The sequence below is a fragment of the Arvicola amphibius genome, chromosome 1 (assembly GCF_903992535.2).
Source record: "Arvicola amphibius chromosome 1, mArvAmp1.2, whole genome shotgun sequence".
NCBI lineage: Eukaryota > Metazoa > Chordata > Mammalia > Rodentia > Cricetidae > Arvicola > Arvicola amphibius.
The window spans coordinates 145428211-145449695 of NC_052047.1; the positions used below are offsets into that span (position 1 = coordinate 145428211).

Consider the following 21485-nt stretch of genomic DNA (forward strand, 5'->3'; position numbering starts at 1 on the left):
GCAAAGAAGGACACGCTTCTCCTAGGTCAGCAGAGTCAAGGTACAGTTGGATTTGGGGATTGGACTTGACTGAAGTCAATTCAGGACTGCATAGCTACAAATATTTGCTCGTCCTTGTTGATACAGTCACAGGCTGGGTAGAGGCCTTTTCATCCCAAGTAGGAATGGCCCAAGTGGTAGCTAAGAAATTAACAGTAGAAATTATTCCCAGATCTGACCAACGTCTCCATATCTCTGGGGTCTGATAATGGTCTGGCCTTCATTGCCGAGCGATCTCAATTGTGCTCTAAGGCTCTTAACATCAGTTGGGAATTTCATTGTTCGTATCATGCTCAGAGCTCAGGAAATAGAGAGAGGATAAATAGAACCTTAAAATAGGCTAAAGAAAATATACTCTTGAAACTGGGGGTAACTGAGTTGACCTCTTGCTTTATGCCCCCTTCAGGGTCTGATGTAATCCCTACTGAGAAAAGTTCACCCCACACAAAATAGTCATGCTGGGCTGTTATCAGATTGCCCCCACTCCAAACTCGTGAGTTCCTAAAAGGATTGCAATTAACCTTGGATAAGAATTCCTTGTGTCCAAAATGCTCAGCCTGTTGGGTACCACCCACCTGACCAGAGATGCTGTATTAGACTGTCACATTAACTGAGGCTTGAAAAAGGAGACCTTTAAGTCCTCCCACACAGTGATACACTTCCTCCAACAACATCCACACCTACTTCAACAAGGCTGCATCTTCTAGTAGTGTCACGCCCTCTGGGGGCCATTTTCTTTCAGGCCACCATAGTCATTCAGTGGGTTTTAGATGCTTGTTATCATTCAGGGGGATTGGTTACAAGCTGTTATTGGTAATGGTCAGGAAAAAAGCTGAATAAAGGAGATTAGATTCAGGTATCTCTTTCTGAAGAGAAAAAGAGGGATAAAGTATACAAATGATGGGATAAAAGGGTAGATTGCTGAGTCTACTTTTGAACAAATACTAATCTCAGACATCTTACATTGGTATGGATTTTGTATATTGATATCAATTTAAGGTTATTTTTGTTATACTATATATGTTTCTACTGTTGTTTAAGGTATTGTACTTACATAGGTCATTTTAAAATGTAAAGTTCAAGTCCTTAAAAGCCATTACTATAAACCATTTAGGATAACTAAGAAATGCAAGTTAGTAGTTAGTCATCTATAACAACTAAACTTGTAGTCATGTTTGGTATGTTTTCTTTTTTTTCTTTTAATCATTTATTTATTTATTTTATTATTATGTATACAGTGCTCTGCCTGAATGTCAGAAGAGGGCACCAGTTGTTTCCTATACATAGACTTGGGAAAGTAAAGAAAAAGGATAGAGAAAGTCCTTAAAAAATATAGTCAGGCATGGTGGTTCACACCTTTAATCCCAACATTTGAAAGGCAGAGGCAGGTGGATCTCTCTGAGTTCAAGGTTAGCATGGTCTACAGAGTGAGATTCAGGATGCCAAGAAAAAAAAAAGAGAGAGACACCCTGTCTCAAAAAAACCAAAAACTAAAACTAAAAATAAAACAAATAGGTTTTTAAAAGCCACATAAAGATGGAAAATACACAGACAATCTGGATACTGTATTAATGTTATTGTGTTGTCTTTGAATTGTTTGCTAAGGAAGAAGCAACATCTGCTAAAAAGACATTTGACTATAAATGCTGCTGGATTGGTCCAACCTATATATTTTGAAAATGCCTTGAATTAAAATTCAAATTTTAAGTCAAAAGATATGTTACTTTAGAGAAAATGTTTTGCTTTTGTTTCCACAGGAAATGAGAGGCTGTAGATTCATTCTGAGTTAGAAAAAAAAATCAGGTTTGATCAAGGGATAACCTCCTGAAAAAAAAAAAATCTCTGTTAGGAGCAGATGGCCCAGATGATTCAACATTTCAGAGCACCTCTGTTGTAGTTTCTTCTGAGTTCTACACCCAGAACAGCCTCAAGACTGCTGGCTGACATGATTCAGACTCAAAGAATACTCTAGTCAGGACTTGACCATAATCCTAAATTTTCTTTGGGTCCCCATAAGATTATCAGCAACCCCAATCAGCAGGAAGTAGCCTAGAAAATTACACCCACATTCCCACAATATGAATTATGTATGTTTGTCTTTGTTTAGAGTGTTGGTTACAAGTTGTTAAGGATAATGGTCAAGAAAAAAGCTAAACAAAGGAGAGTAGATTCTGTAGTGGCATTTCAATCGCAATTTAGTAAATACAGCCTGCCTGAAGATCAGACAGTAAAACAGCTCCACTGGTCAGCCTTACAGACCAGGCCATGGTAACACACACCTTTAATTCCAGTAACCATGCTAGTTGCCATAGAAACCAGGTGGTGCATGCCTTTAATCCCAGTGGTGCCCACCTTTAATTCCAGCCCTAGAGAGGATTATAAAATGGGAGGAAACAGCTCTCTGACAGTCCCATTCTGAGATTCCTGGAGGCTGGATCACCCTTTTTAGACTGAGGTTGAGGTAAGAGCCAGTGGCTGGCTGCTTTGCTTTCCAGATCTTCAGGTTGAACCCCAATTTCTCACTCTGAGATTTTATTAACCATGCTTCAAGATTCAGAGCTCTTGTTTTGAAAAGAAAAAAAGGGGAAGTGCTGTGGGATAATGCTTTTGTACCCTGTAAAGATTTGTCACTTGTATTGGTTTAATAAAATGCTGATTGACAAGTAGCCAGGCAGGAAGTATAGGCGGTGTGATCAGTCTAGGAGAATTCTGGGATGAAGAAAGGCTCAGTCTGTAGTCACCAGTCAGATACAGAGGAAGCAAGATGAGAATGCCTCACTAAGTAAGGCATCAAGCAACATGGCTGAACATAGATAATAATTATGGATTAATTTAAGTTGTAAGAGCTAGTTAGTAATAAGCCTGAGCTAATAAGCCAACCAGTTTATAATTAATATAAGCCTCTGTATGTTTTATGTTTTGAATGGCTGTGGGACTGGGCAGGGCAGAAACTTCTGTCTATAGTGGCTTGCACTGCACATCTTGTTTACTCAGGTAATATATCTTTTTGGATTCTTTGATGAAGTTGAAAGATCAAGTAGTTATAGTTGTATTTTTCCTTAGTCATGATAGAAAGTTAATTAGGTAAAAAGCTTTGGACTCACCAAGATAGGATAAATAATAGAATATTTTCTTTAAATCTGCCAATTATGACTGGATATTGTAAATGCAATCTTTACTCGATAATTGTTCTTATTGTACATATTTTTTACTATGATAGAGTTATTTTCTTTTTATTTAGACACAAAGGGAGAAATGTTTTATTTATCAACATAGCAGCCCCTCAAGAAATAGATCCCAACTGACTAATGGACAACCTGGATTGGTGGGCCACAGAGGAAGCCAGCATCTTGCCCTGCTGCTGCTGTAGATGGCAAGGTCCTGAGACCAACATTATGTAATATAAGGCATTTTCCTGGGTGGTTAACAGGACACCAAGTTTTCCAGTCTAGAAAGTAAAGACATGACTGCTCCAAGGTATGGTTGAGAGGAAGTTCTTTATTATAGATACGAGGGACAGTGCAGAACAGGCATGGGAAGAGTCCAGAGCAGGGAGGGAAAGTAAACTAATGACCAGTGGACTGAACCAGACCATAACGAGAAGGGGAGCAAGAGAATGGGGGCTAAGATAGCACCGAGAGAGAGAGGATCAAGAAGGCACATGGTCAAAATGACAGAGTTATGGAGGAAGGAAAGTCCCTGAGTTGGAGAAGTTTAGGGTTGGGGATGGGGTGAGAAGAGTTGAGAAGTAAGATACTGAGTGATCCCAAAGGCCAGCATGTTCTTTGGTATGTTCATAAGCACCATAGTTAGCCATTTGTCCTGAGTTCCTTTTAGATCCAACATCCCAGCCTTTTTGTTAATGATAAGGGGTGATGTAATCTCTCTGTAACTGCTTCTTAGTGGAAATTAGGGTGTTGTCGTCAGGACTCAGGAAGGCTGGAATGCTGGTCAAAGGCCAGGGAAAGGAGTGCAGGCTGGCAAACATTTGTTTCACTCCTGCCCAGGTTCTGTGCGATGGCCTGGGGCTAGGAAGTAGTCCGCTTTGGAGTAGTCTGGAAGTGCTGGTTTGAGTCAGGCGCTCAGGCTGGTCGGAAGGTCTGTCGGAAGCATCTAGTTTACATCAGTCCAGGGCTAGCTGGTTTTGATTAGGAGCATTTTGCAGTCTTCTTTGGAAATCTATTTGGATAAATACAGCCTAGTGTCAGAAGTTAAGGTTAAGGAACTAGGGGAAAATATTTACCTTGGGTATACACTTGAAACTTCCAGGTCTGTGGCCCTAGTCACAAGACTAGGGGGAGGGAAGAGAGAGAGAGAGAGAGAGAGAGAGAGAGAGAGAGAGAGAGAGAGAGACAGAGAGACAGAGAGAGAGAGACAGACAGAGACAGACAGAGAGACAGACAGACAGAGAGAGAGAGAGAGACAGACAGACAGACAGACAGAGAGAGAGAGAGAGAGAGAGAGAGAGAGAGAGAGAGAGAGAGAGAGAGAGAGAGAGAGAGAGAGAGAGAGAGAGAGAAAACCTACTTTCCAGAACAGGCAGAAGAAGGTGGGAAGCTTAGCCTGTTGGTTGACAGGAGTGTCTATCTGAAACCTGTTTGACCGATGACAGGCAGAGTCAAGTCAGGACTCCCTGAAGCTGACATGAATTTTTCAAGTTTACAAAAAGAGATAAAAGTTTTACATATATTATCATTACCATTGTTTGTAAACTATACTGATATTTACACTGTGGAAAATTCACAGACCCCTGCCTTTAAATCTTGTGACCATGATTCTAGTAGACAATGCTTTACCAGCGCTAGATTAATAGTTTATCAGAACTTCACTTAGTAATGTTAAATATCTGAAATTTTGAAGTCTATTTTTACAACAATAGCATAGGAAGAAGAAAGTAAATCTGAAACATTTCTAATTTCTCACACACCTTAAATCACCCCCTCGGACCTTTATGTCTTGCATTTGTATGTCTTAAATCACTTTCTTAGACCCTCATAACTTACTTAAGCTTTTACATCCTCGGACCTTTACAATTTACATTTACATACCTTAAATTACATAAACATCAAAGATTTTCTCTTTCCATCCATAATTTACCATGAGACACCAGTGATTAGTGAGAGTAGTCATTGTAAAACACGTTCCTTTAAATAAAGGAATAGTAAAAAGTTACACTGAAACCTGTTTTGTGAGTTTATTTCTTTTATAGGGAAGTCAGCCAGCAAGGTAAATTCTCTGTAAGTTTGATTTTTATACATGAAATAGACTGACCAGGCAATTGAAGCCTTGTGGGAGGAGCTGGGTGCTTGCTGCTGTCAAACTGACAAAGCTAAAATTAGCCATCAACATCATCAGCGAGCTGAGAAGGATACATTAGAGCATGAAGTATAACCCAAATGGCTTCTGTACCAGTTAAAATGACAGAGACTCACCCACTACCTGGAGAGTTACCCTAGGTTCCCCTGTGGCACACAGGACAGCATTAATTCTTCAACTGCTAAACTTAGAATGTCTGAGAGATTTTCCTGTGGAGGAGGAACTTGGGAAAACTGACATATCTTGGGGAGACACAGAAGGGCTGTCAATCTAACAGTGGCTACAGTTTGGGCAGGGCCCTGATGGTGTGTGAGGCATGGGCCAGTTCTTTGCCCAGGGGCAAACCCAAGTGTAGCCATCTGTGCCCCATCTTCTTCTTTGGAGATCTTAGGGTCAATACTAATAGCTGGCATTTCTGTCTATCACAGGAAGCTTTTTTGTTAAACACTTTAAATGTCACATTCAGCAGACCTCTGAGAAGTTTGAGAACCATCTATTAAGTATACCTAACTTTAACCAAACTTTGTTTTTAGTTACTTGCTTTAGGCTTAGCCTGGAAAACATATACAAGAGGCTAAATAAAGCTTGTCCCTGTAAATGAATTATATATGTACTTAGTATGGCTATGAGCATAGTTCTGAGCACATTAAGTAATTTGATTGCTGGTGACTGAGCATTAATTTACATGTCAATAATTTTTAACAGCTTATAGATTAGCATCTTATACAAGACTAGGATTTTACAATTTTATCCCTGTTAAGTCTGGGCCTTAAAAATTTGAATTGAATACAGTCACAAAGACAAAGAAGTTAGATATATATCTTCAAGTCAGTTTCTGGTAGCCTGAATAGACCTTAGGAATTTAAAAACCTTTTTTTTTTTAAATCAAACATATGTTGTTCTCTATTTAAAAATTTCTCTAAGTCTAGAGTGGAATACAGTCAGAAAATACACAGATAATTAGACATAACTCTCTAAGTTAGCTTTTGATAATCTGAATAGACCATTATAATTTAGGAATTTATAAACTTTATTTATCAAATATTCCTTATTCATCAAGCATGCGTTGTTACCTAAAGTTTTCAAGGAACCTGGTGTTGAACAGTTAGCAAAGACGTAAGTAGTTAGACATCTTTAAGTCAGTTTCTGTTATAGACTAAGGAATTTATCATCAGGCAAAATCTATCCTAATCCAAAATAACTTGGAGACCTGCTGTTACCTCTGTAGTCTCAGAAGCAGACACAGTGGTGAGCAGAGGGCTCAGGAGGACTCAGAAGTTCTTTGATTGTTGCCTTAGTTGGTTTATACCACATGGTTACCTTAATCATTGCATGTACTCAAGATAGCTGCCATTCCGAAGAGGTCATCAGCCAAAGATGGAGGCAACCCACATCGCTGATTTCTTTTTTCAAGACAGGGTTTCTCTGTATAGCCCTGGCTATGTAGACCAGGCTAGTCTCGAACTCACAGGGATCTGCCTGCCTCCACCTCCCAAGTGCTGAGATTAAAAGCATGCGCCACCACTCTGCTATTTTGCTAAACAAGAGTTGAATTCAAGTTCCATGTTCAGATACAGTATACTACAGCAGATCTATTTTCTGAACAAGAGTTGAATCGCATATATTATATGTGATTAATATGTAGCAAATTAAGATTACCTATACATAGATTTTTTAAACTATCAGCCTTTTGTTAAGTTAACTCTTTATTACAGATTTTGCAAATTTTTAACCATACCTAATGAATTTACAAATCCTGAGATAGAATTCACACAATGGTCTTAAGAGATTTTCTTTGAGAGCAGAGAGCAAAGAAACCATAGAGAAAAGATTTTCAAAGGTGAAAAGTAGAAAAAGCTTTGAGAAAGAAGAGGTTGGGAAGTGTAGAGCAGAAGAAGCTGAGGTTTAAGAGAGTTGGGGATCGTTTGTGCCATGGCAGGCGTGGTTAGCACCTGAGAGAATTTAGAAGTCTGGTGTTCCGTCTGGGCCGTTGGCCTGTACTGAGGCCAGGACATTTGCACTAAGACAACGGGGCTTCAGTGAAATTTCTGAGTCCAAGGAGGAAAAGAGAAAGGGTTGGAGATGAACTCCACCAGAGGGAAGGTTCCAAGAGGGAGCTGAGACACAGAGACAGGGTCCAAAGGAGGAGGAACTCCATGCAAGGAAGATTCCATTATTGTAGAGGTCCAGGAGCATGTAAAGAGGAGGCAGAGCAAGCAGTTCTGAAGGGAAGGCCAGGAAAGGGTATAAACAGAAACTCCAACTGGAGGATTCCAATATCCTAGAGGCCGAAGGGGCATAAGGAAGCTGCAGGACTTGCAGGAGGGAGCTGAGAGATAGAAGGGACCAAGGCAGAAGAGAGAAGGTTAAGTGTCCTAGTGACAAGAATTTCAATCCAGGGCATCCCCAAGGGGACTGAGAGACCTGTCAGATATGTCCTAAACCATAGAGGAAAGGTATCCCTTTCCATGTGATGGGGGCCCCTGGAGGGTGAGAGGAAGCTTCCTGACACATAGGTGTGACTTTTACAGTAATAATAGACAAAGCAGGCAGCTCCAGGAGACACTTAGCCAGTAGAGGAGGAGGGATGAGTGGGTGGGGCAGTTAGGGAAGAAAACAGCTGAAGAGGCAAAACTAGAGAGGCTTCTGGGAAAAGGCAGGGTTTCAACAGAGGAAGGGGGCAACTCTCTCAGCACTGTGATGCCCATGTGGTGGGTACCCAAGAGGGCACAGCAGGCCCCAGGAGCCAGAGACTGAGAAGAAGCTGAGTAGGCAAGAAGAGACAAATAGAGTAAGGGTAAGGAAGAAGCAGCTGAAGAGGTGAACTCTAGAACTGAGGTCAACCATGGGGGCTGGCATGATGTATAAAGTTAGGACATGTGAGGACATGTCTACTCCAATTACAGTGGGTTTTTTTTTATTGTAGGCATGAGGGAGAGTACAGCTAGAGGCATCTGGAAGACTCCAGAGCAAAGAGAGAAAGTAGAAGATTAAACATGGCCAGCAAACTGAGCCGGGCTATGAGAAGAAGGGGCAGGGAGGAGGGAGAAAGAGAGAAAGAGAAGAAAGGACCAAGAAAGAGGGAGCAGGGCTGGAGAGATGGCTCAGCGGTTAAGAGCATTGCCTGCTCTTCCAAAGGTCTTGAGTTCAATTCCCAGGAACCACATGGTGGCTCACAACCATTTGTAATGAGGTCTGGTGTCCTCTTCCGGCCTTCAGGGATACACACAGACAGAATATTGTATGCATAATAAATAAATAATTTAGAAAAAAAAGAAAGAGGGAGCAAGAGAATGCCCCAACAGAGGGATAACCAAGAAGGCACATGGCTGAATGACAGGGTTCTATAGAAATGAGAAGCTGGGAAGGGAGAGCCCACGAGCTGAAGAAGTTTAGAGTAGGGAGTGGGCTGAGAAGAGCCACAGGAACTGAGTGGGCCTGGAGGCCAGCATGCTCTTTGGTATGCTCAGAGGCACCATGGTTAGCCATTTGTTCTGAGCTTCTTTTGGACCCAGACACACAGGATTTGCCTTCAGTTAACCCGTCACTTACTCCTAAGAAGAGACTCCACCAGGTTGCTGGTCACCTACGCAGGTAATAGCAGAAAACAGCAACAACAGCCAAGGTTGAAAGAACAGTTAGTAGGAATAGCCGATTTCTTTGATCTAAAAGTGAAAAAAAACAAACAAGAAAATTTTTCGACAAGAGCAGACTTTTTTTTTTTTTTTGGCAGTCTATGATAAAGAACAAATGGAGAAGCCAACAATCTTCTTCCTGGATGGGAGGGGGCCTGATGAACAGGACAAACACAGGCGGAACTGGGTCAACTTTTTGTCAATTTGACATAAGTTAGGGTGACCTAGGGAATGTTGGTTGAGAAAATACCTATATCAGATTGCCTATAGGCAATTCTGTGGGGCATTTTCTTGATTGCTAATCAAAGAGGAGGGTCACCCTGGGTAGTACCACTCCTGAGCAGTCTAAGAAAGCAAACTGAGCAAGCCACGAGGAGCAAGCCACGAGGAGCAAGCCACGAGGAGCAAGCCACGAGGAGCAAGCCACGAGGAGCAAACCATGAAGCATTTCTTCACAGCCTCTGCTTCAGTTCCCACCCACGTCCTTTCATAGTGAATTGTAAGTTGTAAGCAAATAAAATGAGTCCTTTCCTCACTTGCTTTAGGTCAGCATTTTATCACAGTGATGTAAAGCAGACTCACAGAGGATGGAAGGGAGGCCACCATGCTGCCTGGCACTCCCGAGAGCAGAAGGGACTGGCCTTGTGTTCCAAGAGGAAGGAGATGTTCTCATTCCCAAGGGTTTGTTGACTATTCTACAGTTTGGTAGAACACACATCACACGAAACTGTCAGAACACAGCCGATTAATCCGAGGTGTCTTTATGTGACTGTGCAGCCATCTCCACACCAGTCTCTAGAACTTTCTCATCTTCCCTCACTGACCTCTGTCCCCAGTGGACACTAACCGCCCAGCCTTGCCCCCGACTGTGGTTCTCCATGTTCTCTATTTCACGTCTGTCAGCTTGTTGCCCCAGGACTGCCTGGGAGTACAACTACACTTGGCCCTAGGGCCAGGCTTATTTCACTTAGCACACTGTCTCCAAGGCTTATTATAGGGCTGTGTCAGAGCGTCTGTGCTTTTCAAGAGTGACTACACAGACTGCATTTGTGAGTTCATTTATCTACCCGCAGACCCTGGGTTCCTTTCCACCCTTGGGCTGTTGACACTCACAGGTATACATACAGTGCTGGAACTATAGGCCAGGGCCAGTGTATCCCAGTCGGATTTTACTGGGGTTTTTTTTTTTTTTTTGAGTCCTAGGGGTTGAATTTAGGGCTTCATGCATGCTAGGAAAATGCTTTACCACTGAGCTTCAGCAAAGTCCTAATTTTTGCATATATTTTTAAATAAGGTCCAACTTCATTCTTCCCCACATGTACGTTCATTTGCCAGCATTATTTGTGGAAGAGGCTGCCTTTTCCCTACTGGATGTTTGGCTCAAGAGTCTAATTACTATAAAGAATTATTAAAAATTCCACTAACACACGAATGAAGACAATGTGAGTTGTACATGATGGTTCAGGCATGAAAAGGAATGAGGCCCTGACAGCTTCAACCTAGATCAGCCTTAAAACATGCTGCTCAGGTGGCTGGAGAGATGGTTCAGTCGTTAAGAGCATCGGCTGCTCTTGCAGAGGACCCGGGATCAGTTCCCAGCATGCATATGGTGGTTCTCAACCATCTGTAACTCCAGTTCCAGGGAATCTGTCACCTCTTGTACACATAAGGAGCACAGACATACATGTAGCAAAACACCCATACACATAAAATATTTTACAAGAAAACATGACGGTCAGGGACCCAGGCACAGAAGCTACACATGGTGACGCTACCTCTTTGAGCAGTCTAGACTGGCCAGGCCACTAAGGCAGATTGCCCTAGGAGAGTCAGGGTCTGACGGAGACAGAGATTCCTTTTAGGGGACGTGTGTTTTGCAACAGATGGAGGGCTGGTTCTCGGTGTTATTTTGATGTCTGCTTTGAAACAGTTAATGTTGTGCTGTGTGAATTGTCATTCACGAAGAAAATAGTCATGGTGACTAAGAATGAATCTATCTTACTTGTCCCAGCTGAACTGCACACTGTGTTCGCTCTGGAGCTGCATTCCTGGAGGACAGGGATTCCCTGGGGACACCTGCAAAGAGACACCCTCAGTTCTTCCTGCCAACCAGCAGCAAAGGATGCCCAGACAGGCTTCATGCCTGCTTCAAACCACATAGGCATCATCATGATCCAAGATCTGAAACAGGGCTCTGACCACACAGCTGTGACCAGCCCCACTGCATCTCAGACACTATTGTGTGATTTTCACTAAATATGACACAAAATTTATTACATTTCCCTCTTCTATTGATTTCCATAGCCTCTTTGGTGGCCTTGGAGGGAGAAAAAGGACAGTCCTGCCCTGTTGTCATCAGGGACTGATTTCAGATTTCCCAGTGCGACAACACTCCCCAGGCCTTCTGCTTGTGCTGGCTCCCCCTCGTGGTTTGAAGATGCAACAACTCCATCTGATCCCATACAGTTTAACCCAGACCTATATCTTCCTGGGAATGAATGAGGCTTTCCCCAGCCCTCCCAAATCCTGATACACTGAAGAACCCTCCTCGAAGATATCACTCAGGAATACTGAGTCCCTTGGCTGGTGATATCTACTTTCTGTCAAGGGACATTAGCCTTGGATATGTCTAGCAATCCCTCAGGGCCACAGAGTTCCCACCTCCCCTGACAAGGAATGACACAGACTGTCCCCTTTTCTGGACACTAGAGGTCACTCAAACAACGTATAAAGCCACCACCAACCCATGCCACAGTGTTCTTACTTGCTACACGGGAGGCAGAGTTCAGGGGATTGAGGGTCAGCATAGAAATGACCCACTCGACACTGGCATTTCCGGTCACTGGTGGCAGAGCAATCGGCCACCATTTCCTGGTCTGCAATCCAAGGAAGAGTAGAGTCTGGTCAAGGTGAACATCCTCAAATATGTACACAGACCCCACCATCACCTGAGAGGAACAGTGTGTCCCGGCACAAGCCTTACCAGCCATCACAGATGTACTGAACACTAAAAAGCACTGCTATGAACCTCTTACTTGAGACTGACTTGATGGCTTAGGAAAGAAGGTGACTTTCCCATTGGGGTGTTCCATCTAAACCTGTGTCTACAGCTGAGTGCACCACAAGCATCCGACCTGTAAATGTCACCTCTCACGGTGCTCTGAAGCTAGGCTGTGTCCATTCTAAGAGTTCAGCAGCGGGCACAAGCAGGGAGGACTCTCAGCCCTGCTCTCTGGAGGTGTCTTAGAGCATCAGGGGATCTGTGACTGTGGAATGTGGTTCTGTCTGTCTGTTCGAGATAATATTTCTCTGTGTAATTCTGGCTGGCCTAGAGGTCACAACACAGGTCAGGCTGGCCACACACCAAAGTGACCTATCATCTATCTATTTTTCTATCTGTCTGTCTGTCTGTCTGTCTGTCTGTCTATCATCTAATTATCTATCTATCTAATTATCTATCTATCTAATTATCTATCTATCATCTATCTATCTATCTATCTATCTATCTATCTATCTATCTATCTATCTCTGCCTCCTGAGTCAGGGAGCAGAGATGTGTGCCACCGTACTCAGCCTGCTTCCATCCTTATGCTTTGGAGATGCCTATGGCAGTGCTGAGGCATGGGATATTGTGGGATTTGTCATTTAGTTTAACATGATTCAGTATCTCAGGAGTGTGTATACATACACACATCCATGTACACACAAAACAGAATTTTTTCCATAATGCTAGCAACAAACCCAGATCTTTTGCAGGCAAGCACTCATTCACTGAGCTGTATCCACTGCCCCAGCAATTACTTCAAGTTTGTTTGTTTCACTGTGTAGCTCTGGCTATCTTTAAACTCACTATACTTGCCTTGAGCTCACAGAGATCTTCCTCCAGCATGCTTGGATTAAAAGTATATACCACTGTTGTGGAATATTATTTTAAGATGGGTTACATTTGTTTATGCTGTGAAATACTTGTTTTAATGATGCAAAGATGTGTTGCATTCCTTTATTCTGCATTTGTTTAACTCTGTGAAGCTGTGTTATTGTGCATGCCTAAAACATCTGATGGTCTAATAAAGAGCTGAATGGCCAGTAGCAAGGCAGGAGAAAAGATAGGCAGGGCTGGTAGATAGAAAGAATAAATAGAAGGAGAACCCTGGGAGGAGGAAGAAGTAGCAAGAGAGATCCAGGAGCAAGAAAAGAAGAGGCCGGCCACCCAGCCAGTCACGAAGTGCAAGTAAGATGTACAGAAGTAAGTAAAGGAAAAAGCCTAGAGGCAAAATTGGGGATAATTTAAGAGAAGCTGGCTAGAAACAAGCCAAGCCAAGGCTGGGCATTTATAAGAAAGAATAAGACAACATGTATGGTTTTTTGGGAGCTGGGTGGCAGACCAAAAAGCCAAAAGGGTAAAAAAATTAAAACAAGCAGCAACATGGCACCATGCCCGGCCTGCTTAAAGTTTTTGGAAAACTAATTTTGTTACATACATTTCCATATCCTCTTGGTTGACTCCTGCAGGCGTGTGCCTCTTCTCTGAGCTGCCTCCCAGACCCATACGCCCGCCGCTCTGCTCTTTAAGCTCTTCTGCGTGTTTGGGAACTTGCACACATGGTGCCTGTCCTTGGAGGGGGGATTTTTCTCATTACCTGCGTGTGTTTTTACTAGCTTCTGCATTCAGTTGACAATTAGGAGAGAAATACTTAAACCATGGCAGAAGGCTATCTTTGTGGTTGTGATTTTTTTTCTGACATTCTTACTGAGTCCTTCTCATTCATAAGGGCTAATTTTTGCTTGGGTTTGGTTTTGAGACAGGGTCTCACTGTGTAGCAGTTGCTGCCCTGGCATACACTATGTAAACAGGCTGGACTTGAACTCAGAGATCAGCTGCTTCTGCCTCGGATTAAATGTTGTGCAACCATGCCCACAAAAAGAAAACAAAATTTAAAGGAAACAGATTTTAGTGGGACTCCCCAGCTGCATCCTGGTATCCATCAGTCATGGCTACTCCGTCCCAGTGGTGGACAAATGCTTCTGACTCTATTGCCAGTTCTCACAGCTGGACAGTGAATGTCATTACAAGTCCAGTCTCTGCTCAGTCACATACTTACTTTTATCACAGCTGGAGCAAACTCTACAAGAGTCGAGGCCATTACCAGCCTCTGTGAACATCCCTGGATGACACGGCTCACATTTTCCTTGGGTGTGAGGGACCGTGCAGGACTGCTGGACAAACTCACCTGTGGGTAAGGGCAGATAGGGATCAGTCTTGCTCCAGGCACACAGGGCTAAGGCCTATGTTGCTCCAGGTGGCCTTAAGTCTTTGACACAGATCTAAATTATCTCTGGGCTGTCACAAACTGCTTGAGGATCTGTAACAGCTGGTGGCTTCCTGAGCTGCACCCATTCCTATGGATACCTGACCTCCAGGGTCTAGGAACCGAGAGAACCAGTGGTGAGTAGAATGGGCTCCTTAGGCTCCCTGCGGGGCTCAGCTTCTAAGCCACAAGTAACGGACTCCTGCCCTTCAAGTCCTACGTTCTCCCCTTTGAGTGGGCAGTCCCAGGTTTCTGAGAAGCATTTGAGACCAGGGTGAAGTCAGGTTACTTCCATTAAACTGCCTCATAAACATGTCACTTCGCAAGAACTTTCTTTCTCCGGCCTCTTTTTGTTGTTGTTGGTGGTGCTAAGTCAGGGTGTCATGGTACAGCTCAGGTTGGTCAGAAATTCATAGCAATCCTCCTGCCTTAGCCTCCCGAGTGCTGGGATTATAGGCGTGAGCTATCATGTTTACCTTTTTATCTTTCTTACTTTTTGGGGGGGTGGGCAGGTAAAGTCTTATTCAATAGTCCCAGCTGACCTGGAACTCACGGCAGGCCCATTGCCTCAGTTTCTCAGTGCCAGCATTATAGCTGTGAACCACTACACTCCACTTCTTATGTCTTTCCTAAAGGCAGGACAGTTCTTAGTCCTATCAGGTTCTCCTGGGACCATTTTGTACCTCTGGGTTCAGGCTCTCTGATGCCAATTTAGAAATGTTCAGATGGCCCTGGGAATTTCCTTTCCTATGAATTACAAAGGAAAGTATAAACTACTAATTTTGGGGAAAATGATCAAGTCCAGCAAGCATGGTCTCTCATGTGTTCCCCGAAGGACAGTTGCGACAGACATGACCAGGCGACAGACACGTCATGGAGAAGACACACGAGTGGCATGAGACTGAGACGTGATAGGGTCAGAGATGCACTTGATAGACTGCGGCCATGTCAGGCAGGTCTTCAGCTAGGCCTGAAGTGACTCCAGCCTGGTGGATGACCCACTGAGTGCTGGCATTGGTTCTTGTATCTATTTGGACACCAATAATTTTTCATTTGCATCAATTGATGGTTGCTGCTGTTTTTAAGATTTTTAGTGTGTGTGTGTGTGTGTGTGTGTGTGTGTGTGAGAGAGAGAGAGAGAGAGAGAGAGAGAGAGAGAGAGAGAGGCAGGTGCCCATAGGGAGCAAAGAGGAAATGTACCTGATGTAGGTACTGGGAACCAAACTTGGGTTCCTGATAGAATAGCAGCTCTCACAACTGAGTCGTCCCTCCGTCCCTGTTTCCTTTTTGAAACAAACCACGTTGAAATGGGAAAGTGAGAGATCATAGAGAAGAATATTAAAAATCAAGCCATAAATTTTGGGCCTCCTCGAGTCATGAAGACCTTATGAACTACAGCTTGGTGAGCCGTCCTGCCAAGATCCCACTGAGTGAGGGCAGGGGGTCTCCTGGCACGTGTCGCGAGTACAGGTGGGTGCTATTAACCCTCCCAGCTCCCTTTTCTGAACTTTCCTCTCAGCTGGGTAGGTGGGCGAGCTTCCACTAGTGAGGCCTTGGTGGAAGTATTGGCACCAACTCTTTTGAACACTCAAAGAGGCTCCTTTGGGGGTCTGTGCACCTGGGTTAGGAGGCACTTCCTAGAGTCTGAGGGAGTAGGCAGTGGCTGAGTTGAGCTCCCTGTCCATACCTTCCTCATCCTGTACAGCCTCTGGTGTGCTTCAAAGGCCATGCCTGTCTGTGCTCGGCACTGGGTCCCATTGCAGAACTCACCCGCACTACAGAGTTTGCAGCAGAGGTCCCCAGACAAGTACTCATCGCCGCCGCAGTCAAAGTGGTTCTCATTCTGTCTGGAGCGAGGTTCTGAATAAACACTTCCCAGTAGCTGGAAAAAAGATAAGGGACAGCTTACGTTTATTGATAACTGCAGAGGGTGGTCAGATTATGGTGGAAAAGGCCATACCAAAAAAGGAGCCCCTTTGTGGTCAGCTTACAGGGCAGGGACTATGGGAAGCTGTGCTGTAGAACGCTGGAGAGCCTGCAGTTGTCTGGAGAAGGCTGCACAACAGATCACTGCAAAGTTGGGTGGCTCTCTGCTGCTTGCACAGAAGTATTCCCCAGTTCTCTTCCAGCAGCCAGGAGAGCATGTTCTAGAGCAACTTGGGACCTACAAGGACCCTGTCATCCAAACATCAGGCTCTCGTGGCTGCTTCCTGTGGTGGGGCTGCAGATGGAGGCACCAGTTGGAACAACTTGCAAAGGGTTAAAGGAGTCAGGGCTCTGCTTGGGTTTTGTTTGTTGTTTTTTTTTTTTCTCCCCTATGTGTCCCTGGCTGTCCTGGTTCTTACTATGTAGACCAGGGTGGCCTCAAACTCACAGAGATCCACTTGCCTCTGCCTCCAGAGTGCTGGGATTGAACACATGCACCACTACTGCCTCACTTTTTTTTTTTAAATTCACCTTCATATATTATTTCTCCGAGTACCCAAATGTTTTAAAAGTTTTTCTTGGGCTGGAGAGAGATGGCAGTCAAGAGTATATGCTGGCTGGGCATGGTGCATACACCTTTAATCTCAGCACTCTGGTGGGCAGGCTAGTCTCTGTGAGTTCCAGAATAGTCAGGGCTCTATGTAGAAAGACCTTGTCTTTAAAAAAAATAAAAAGACTTGGTGGTGGTGTTAATCCCAGAATTTGGGATGCAGAGGCAGGCGGATCTCTGTGAGTTCGAGGCCAGCCTGGTCTACAAGAGCTAGTTCCAGGACAGGTTCCAAAGCTAAGAAACCCTGCCTCGAAAAACAAAGCAAAAGGCTTGACGTGGTGGTCATTGGTGGGGGATTGTTGGAAGGACAGTGTCTGTGGAGACATGCTATCACACAGGCAAGTCCAGAGCCTCTAAGGTAGTAGGTGACACACACTGGAAAAACTTTCACCCTTGTCACGGCTCACCTTTCTCCTCTGTAAAATGAAGATGGTGACATCCTTACTACTCAGGGTCGTGAGATTAAATAATGCAGGTAAAACAGTTGGCATGTCCCCAGCATGTTCTCTCTCCTCCCCACTTCCTGCTCTAAGTGACCAGCCTAAACGTAAGGGACCCAAAGTAAGAATGGAGATCATTTGAGCTCTGTGCCAAAGAAGTCAGCAAGCGAGGCCCTCTGCTTCATGTTTGCATTCGTATGGCACACTTCTGAAAACTCCCCACAGCAGCAGCCCTTAGGACCCATCTGCACATTCGTGGGAGCTGTCCTCTCTCACATCCCCACTGCTCTCTGCTCCCATCTCATGGCTAGCATCCTCCCCACAGTCTTATCTTCCTCTGGTTCTGAGCTCCTGCCTTCAGCAAGATTTCCTCAATAAGTGAGAGAAATTCCTTGGCTGCAAGATTTCCTGGCTCAGAGATTAGGATCATATAACATGACCTCCCACCCCCGACACCCTGCCATAGTCTTGGCCCGTTTATTCTGTCATTAAGTCAGGCAGGAGTTTCTAGCTTCCTCACCTTCCTCCCTATGTCCTCTTCACCCCCACTATCTGTCGAATATGACAACTTGTCATCAGCACTCGGAAGGCAATGCTCACTATTGTCCCCCTGCCTTGCAAGGACTGAATGCTTGCCTGCTTCGCCTGTGCTTTCTTTTAGGTAGACTACAGGTCAGACTGTGGATTTGCTAAAATATCTTTATTTTTGGCAGGGCAGTGGTGGTGCACACCTTTAATTCCAGCACTCTGGAGACAGAGGCTAGCAGATCTCTGTGAGTTCAAGGCCAGCCTGGTCTATAGAGAGAGTTCCAGGACACTCAGGGCTACCCTGGGAAACCTGGTCTCAAAAAATAATAAAAAAATAAAAAATAAATCTTTATTTTCAATATTCTTTGAGGATAGTCTGTTTTTTGTATTCTTTAAAGAGATGTTATCTTCAATATTTTATTTTATTTTTATTTATTTATTTATTTTTACAAGACAGGGTCTCACTACACGGCTCTGGCTATTCTAGAACTCCCTATATAGACTTACAGAAATCTGCCTGTCTCTGTCTCCCCAGTGTTTGGGCTAAAGGTATGTGTCACTACACCCAGCTCATCTTCAATCTTTCTTTGAAGTACCTTCTTTTTGTGACAGCATTTGAGTCAATTATTTTTTTTTCTTTACCACTTCCTTTACAACATTGTCTAGATTGCTTCTGGAGATTTCTGGAATTACAAAATGCAGAGCCAATATGTCTCCAGAGATGCCTCAGCAGCCCCAACTTGGAGGGCCAGAGAAGTTTGCCAGGTTAAAAGCTACTCAGGATGTAGCCATTCTCAAACTACTGTTAACTTTGAAGTCACCTCTGAGTCACCCTTATTGCACATCTGCTGGCAGGCAGCCTGTGGAGGAAATCCCAGGGACGATCAGATAGAGTGGCAGTCCCTGCCAAGTCTGCTTCTGAGAGGAGAAGGTACAGGAAACAGCCAGCGAAGGGGTGCTCTTAACTAGTGAAGTACTTCTCCAGCCCCGGGTGATTTTATAAAGCACTGATTGATGTAAATGGTCTCTGACTGCTCAAATACTATCTTAGAACAACATAAGGATTATTTTTTGCTGTTGTTGTATCTAAATGTGTCACACAAATGCTATATCCTATCGGGTTTATAAAACATAAATCTTTCCCTGCTTAGCAGGGTTTTTTTTTTTTTTTTTTTTTTTGGTTTTTTTTTTTTTTTTTTTTTTTTGAGACAGGGTTTCTCTGTGGCTTTGGAGCCTGTCCTGGAACTAGCTCTTGTAGACCAGGCTGGTCTCGAACTCACAGAGATCCGCCTGCCTCTGCCTCCCGAGTGCTGGGATTAAAGGCGTGCGCCACCACCACCCGGCTTGGCAGGGTTTCTTTGTGCAGCCTTGACTACGGCTGTCCTAGAACTCTGTTGACCAGGCTGATCTTGAACTCATAGAAATATGCCTGCCTTGGCCTCCCGAGTGCTGGGATTAAAGGCATTTACCATCACCACCTTGCTGTTTTAGTTTTGAAGACAGGATATCACTGTTACCTCAGCTTAGTTTTGAAGACAGGATATCACTATGTTACCTCAGCTGAGTTGGAATATTCTTACAGAGACCAGGCTGACCTCAAATTTGTGACAGTCCTCCTGCCTCTGTCTCCTGAGTGCTGAGATTACAGGTGTGTGACACCAAAACAGGCTTAAGAGAAGTCCCATGAGAAAAGATTGACATAAAATTAAGTTGACTGTAACCAAAAGGTCGTTTACAGGGTTGTCTAGGCTTCTTGTTTGTTTTTCAGAGTCTTACTGTGTGTGGCTCTGACTGGCCTGGAGCTTGATATGTAGACCAGGTTACCCACTAAAATTTAACTGCTGTTCACTATTAAAATGACAATGAGCGATCTGACAGAGATCAGAAAGGCCCCTGAAAGGCAATGGGCAGAGTTATTTTTGTAGTAGAATAGTTAGCATACCTCGGGACCAGCTTGGCTGGACCCATCCAAGGAACAGAGGACTGAGCCACTGAGCGCCTACATCTGCATCTGTGCGCGCCTGCCCGCCAAAGGAAAAGAAATGCCCCAGCGAAGCATCAGAAGAAATTTTTGTGCGTTTAGACGCTTTCCAATGAGAGGGCGGTGCGGCATACCCCGCTTGTCCCAGTGCTTAGAGATACCGATGCTTCTCTAGGCTGTGCACTGAGGAGCTGCTAGGCGGTGCCCGGACTGATCCCGGAGCGCCGCGCTCCGGGACCTGTCCGCTGCCAGCCGCCGCCAGCCGCCAGCCGCCAGCCGCCAGCCGCCAGCCGCCAGCCGCCAGCCGTAGCTTACCTACCCCTGCAGCCCAGAAACCCGGTGCCAGGACGGGGGTCTCAGTCCAAGCCCCGTGACGGCTGTGTCCACCGCCAGCCATAGCTTACCCCTGCAGCCCAGAAACCCAGTGCCAGGACGGGGATCGGGGGTGGGGTCTCAGTTCCGAGCCCCGTGATGGCGTCGCTCACCAGTATCAGCAGAAGCAACTGTAACCAGCGATCCAGATTGAAGGCCAATACAGGACAGAAGATCATGACTTTGTCAAAGTACCACGCTAGGCTACTGACTGCTGTGCCTAAAAAAACCCCCCAGGGGTGACCACGCCTCTCCTCCCATGCTTCCTGAATGGACTGCCCAATCTCTGGGCTCTACAGCGCCTCCCCGACTCGGCCCCGCCTTCCCTGTACTTATTAGTCATTCTTTGCCTCTCTACCTAAGGCCCTGGGAGCAAGGGAGTGGAGCCTAGTCCACCAGCCCTCACCTAAGGGGGGACAGTGGGAGGGGCCAATTCTTTGGCCAGTTTGTTCCCTTTCTAATTTCTTGTCTTCCCTCAGATCTGGTGTCTGCTCAGGCCTAAATCAAATCAAAATACAAAGAAGTTTCCTTGGGAAGTTTGATGATCCCCTGAGGTACTCAACACTCTGAAGTGTCCCCCAGCCTTGAGAAGCAGAGGGAAAGTGGAGGAAGGGAGAGGAAAGGAGTATTCATGGCTCAATGCTATTGTCTCACCTGCCAGCCAGCTCCTCTACTAGCTAGGGAGCTGGGGGAGGTTAGTGACCTTCCCTTCCTGCACACACACACACACACACACACACACACACACACACACACTCCAGGGCCTGTCTATTCCACTCTGCAGGGGGAGGGAAGAAGAAAAGCCTTGTCTACTCCAGTAGATTTTTGGACCCCAAGCCCCTCTCTGATCCCTGCCCTTTGCTGTTTTAAAACATTTTTTTTAAAAGGTGTGTGTGGGAGTGCAGGTGGCTCCAGAGGCCAGAGGTGACAGATATGCTAAAGCTGGAGTTACAAGTGGTTGTGAGCTGCCTGATGTAAGTCTGTGAATCAAACCGGGGTCCTCTGCAAGACCAGTGCATGCTCATCTCTCCAGCTGTGTCCACCCTTGCTCTTTAAAGTGGAATAGCATCCTGGTCCAGGAACTCCGTAAGAGTTCAAGGCAGCTGGGTGACTCTCTCACATGAGTGTAATAGCCCTTGATGGTCTTTCTGCAGAGATGCCCAGAAGGTTGCCCACATGGAAGTGAGGGGCTGGCTCAATACTGGGGGAATCTTCTCACCTCTAAAACAGATGCGGGAATCTCTTCTGGGGATAGTCCCAGGTTGCTGTTGCTTGCTGCTGGGAATATGTGAGAGATTCTGCTTGTGCTCTGCCATTTCTGGGGCTGCT

At 44.9% G+C, this 21485-nt stretch overlaps 1 protein-coding gene across 1 annotated transcript; it reads right to left on the reverse strand.

Annotated features, from left to right (window-relative positions):
• Positions 1 to 3517: 3517 nt before the first annotated feature.
• LOC119822440 (tumor necrosis factor receptor superfamily member 22-like) lies at positions 3518 to 20400 on the reverse strand. The gene is made up of 7 exons (XM_038341761.1): positions 20270 to 20400; positions 16070 to 16181; positions 14093 to 14221; positions 11755 to 11866; positions 10993 to 11066; positions 8908 to 9020; positions 3518 to 4218 (listed from the first exon to the last, which is right to left on the reverse strand). The coding sequence occupies exons 1-6, from the start codon at positions 20333 to 20335 to the stop codon at positions 8938 to 8940; spliced, it is 576 nt and encodes a 191-aa protein (XP_038197689.1). The 5' UTR covers positions 20336 to 20400; the 3' UTR covers positions 3518 to 4218; positions 8908 to 8937.
• Between the last annotated feature and the right edge of the window lie 1085 nt (positions 20401 to 21485).

What these genes read in the sequence shown, in the direction of transcription:
- LOC119822440 (XM_038341761.1), bottom strand. Translation starts at nt 20,335, where the DNA reads ATGATCTTCTGTCCTGTATTGGCCTTCAATCTGGATCGCTGGTTACAG. An exon ending in AGTTGCTTCTGCTGATACTG is followed by an intron (nt 16,182 to 20,269) that starts GTGAGCGACGCC and finishes TCTTTTTTCCAG; the next exon opens with CTACTGGGAAGTGTTTATTC. An exon ending in CTCTGCCTCCCGTGTAGCAA is followed by an intron (nt 11,067 to 11,754) that starts GTAAGAACACTG and finishes GTCTCTTTGCAG; the next exon opens with GTGTCCCCAGGGAATCCCTG.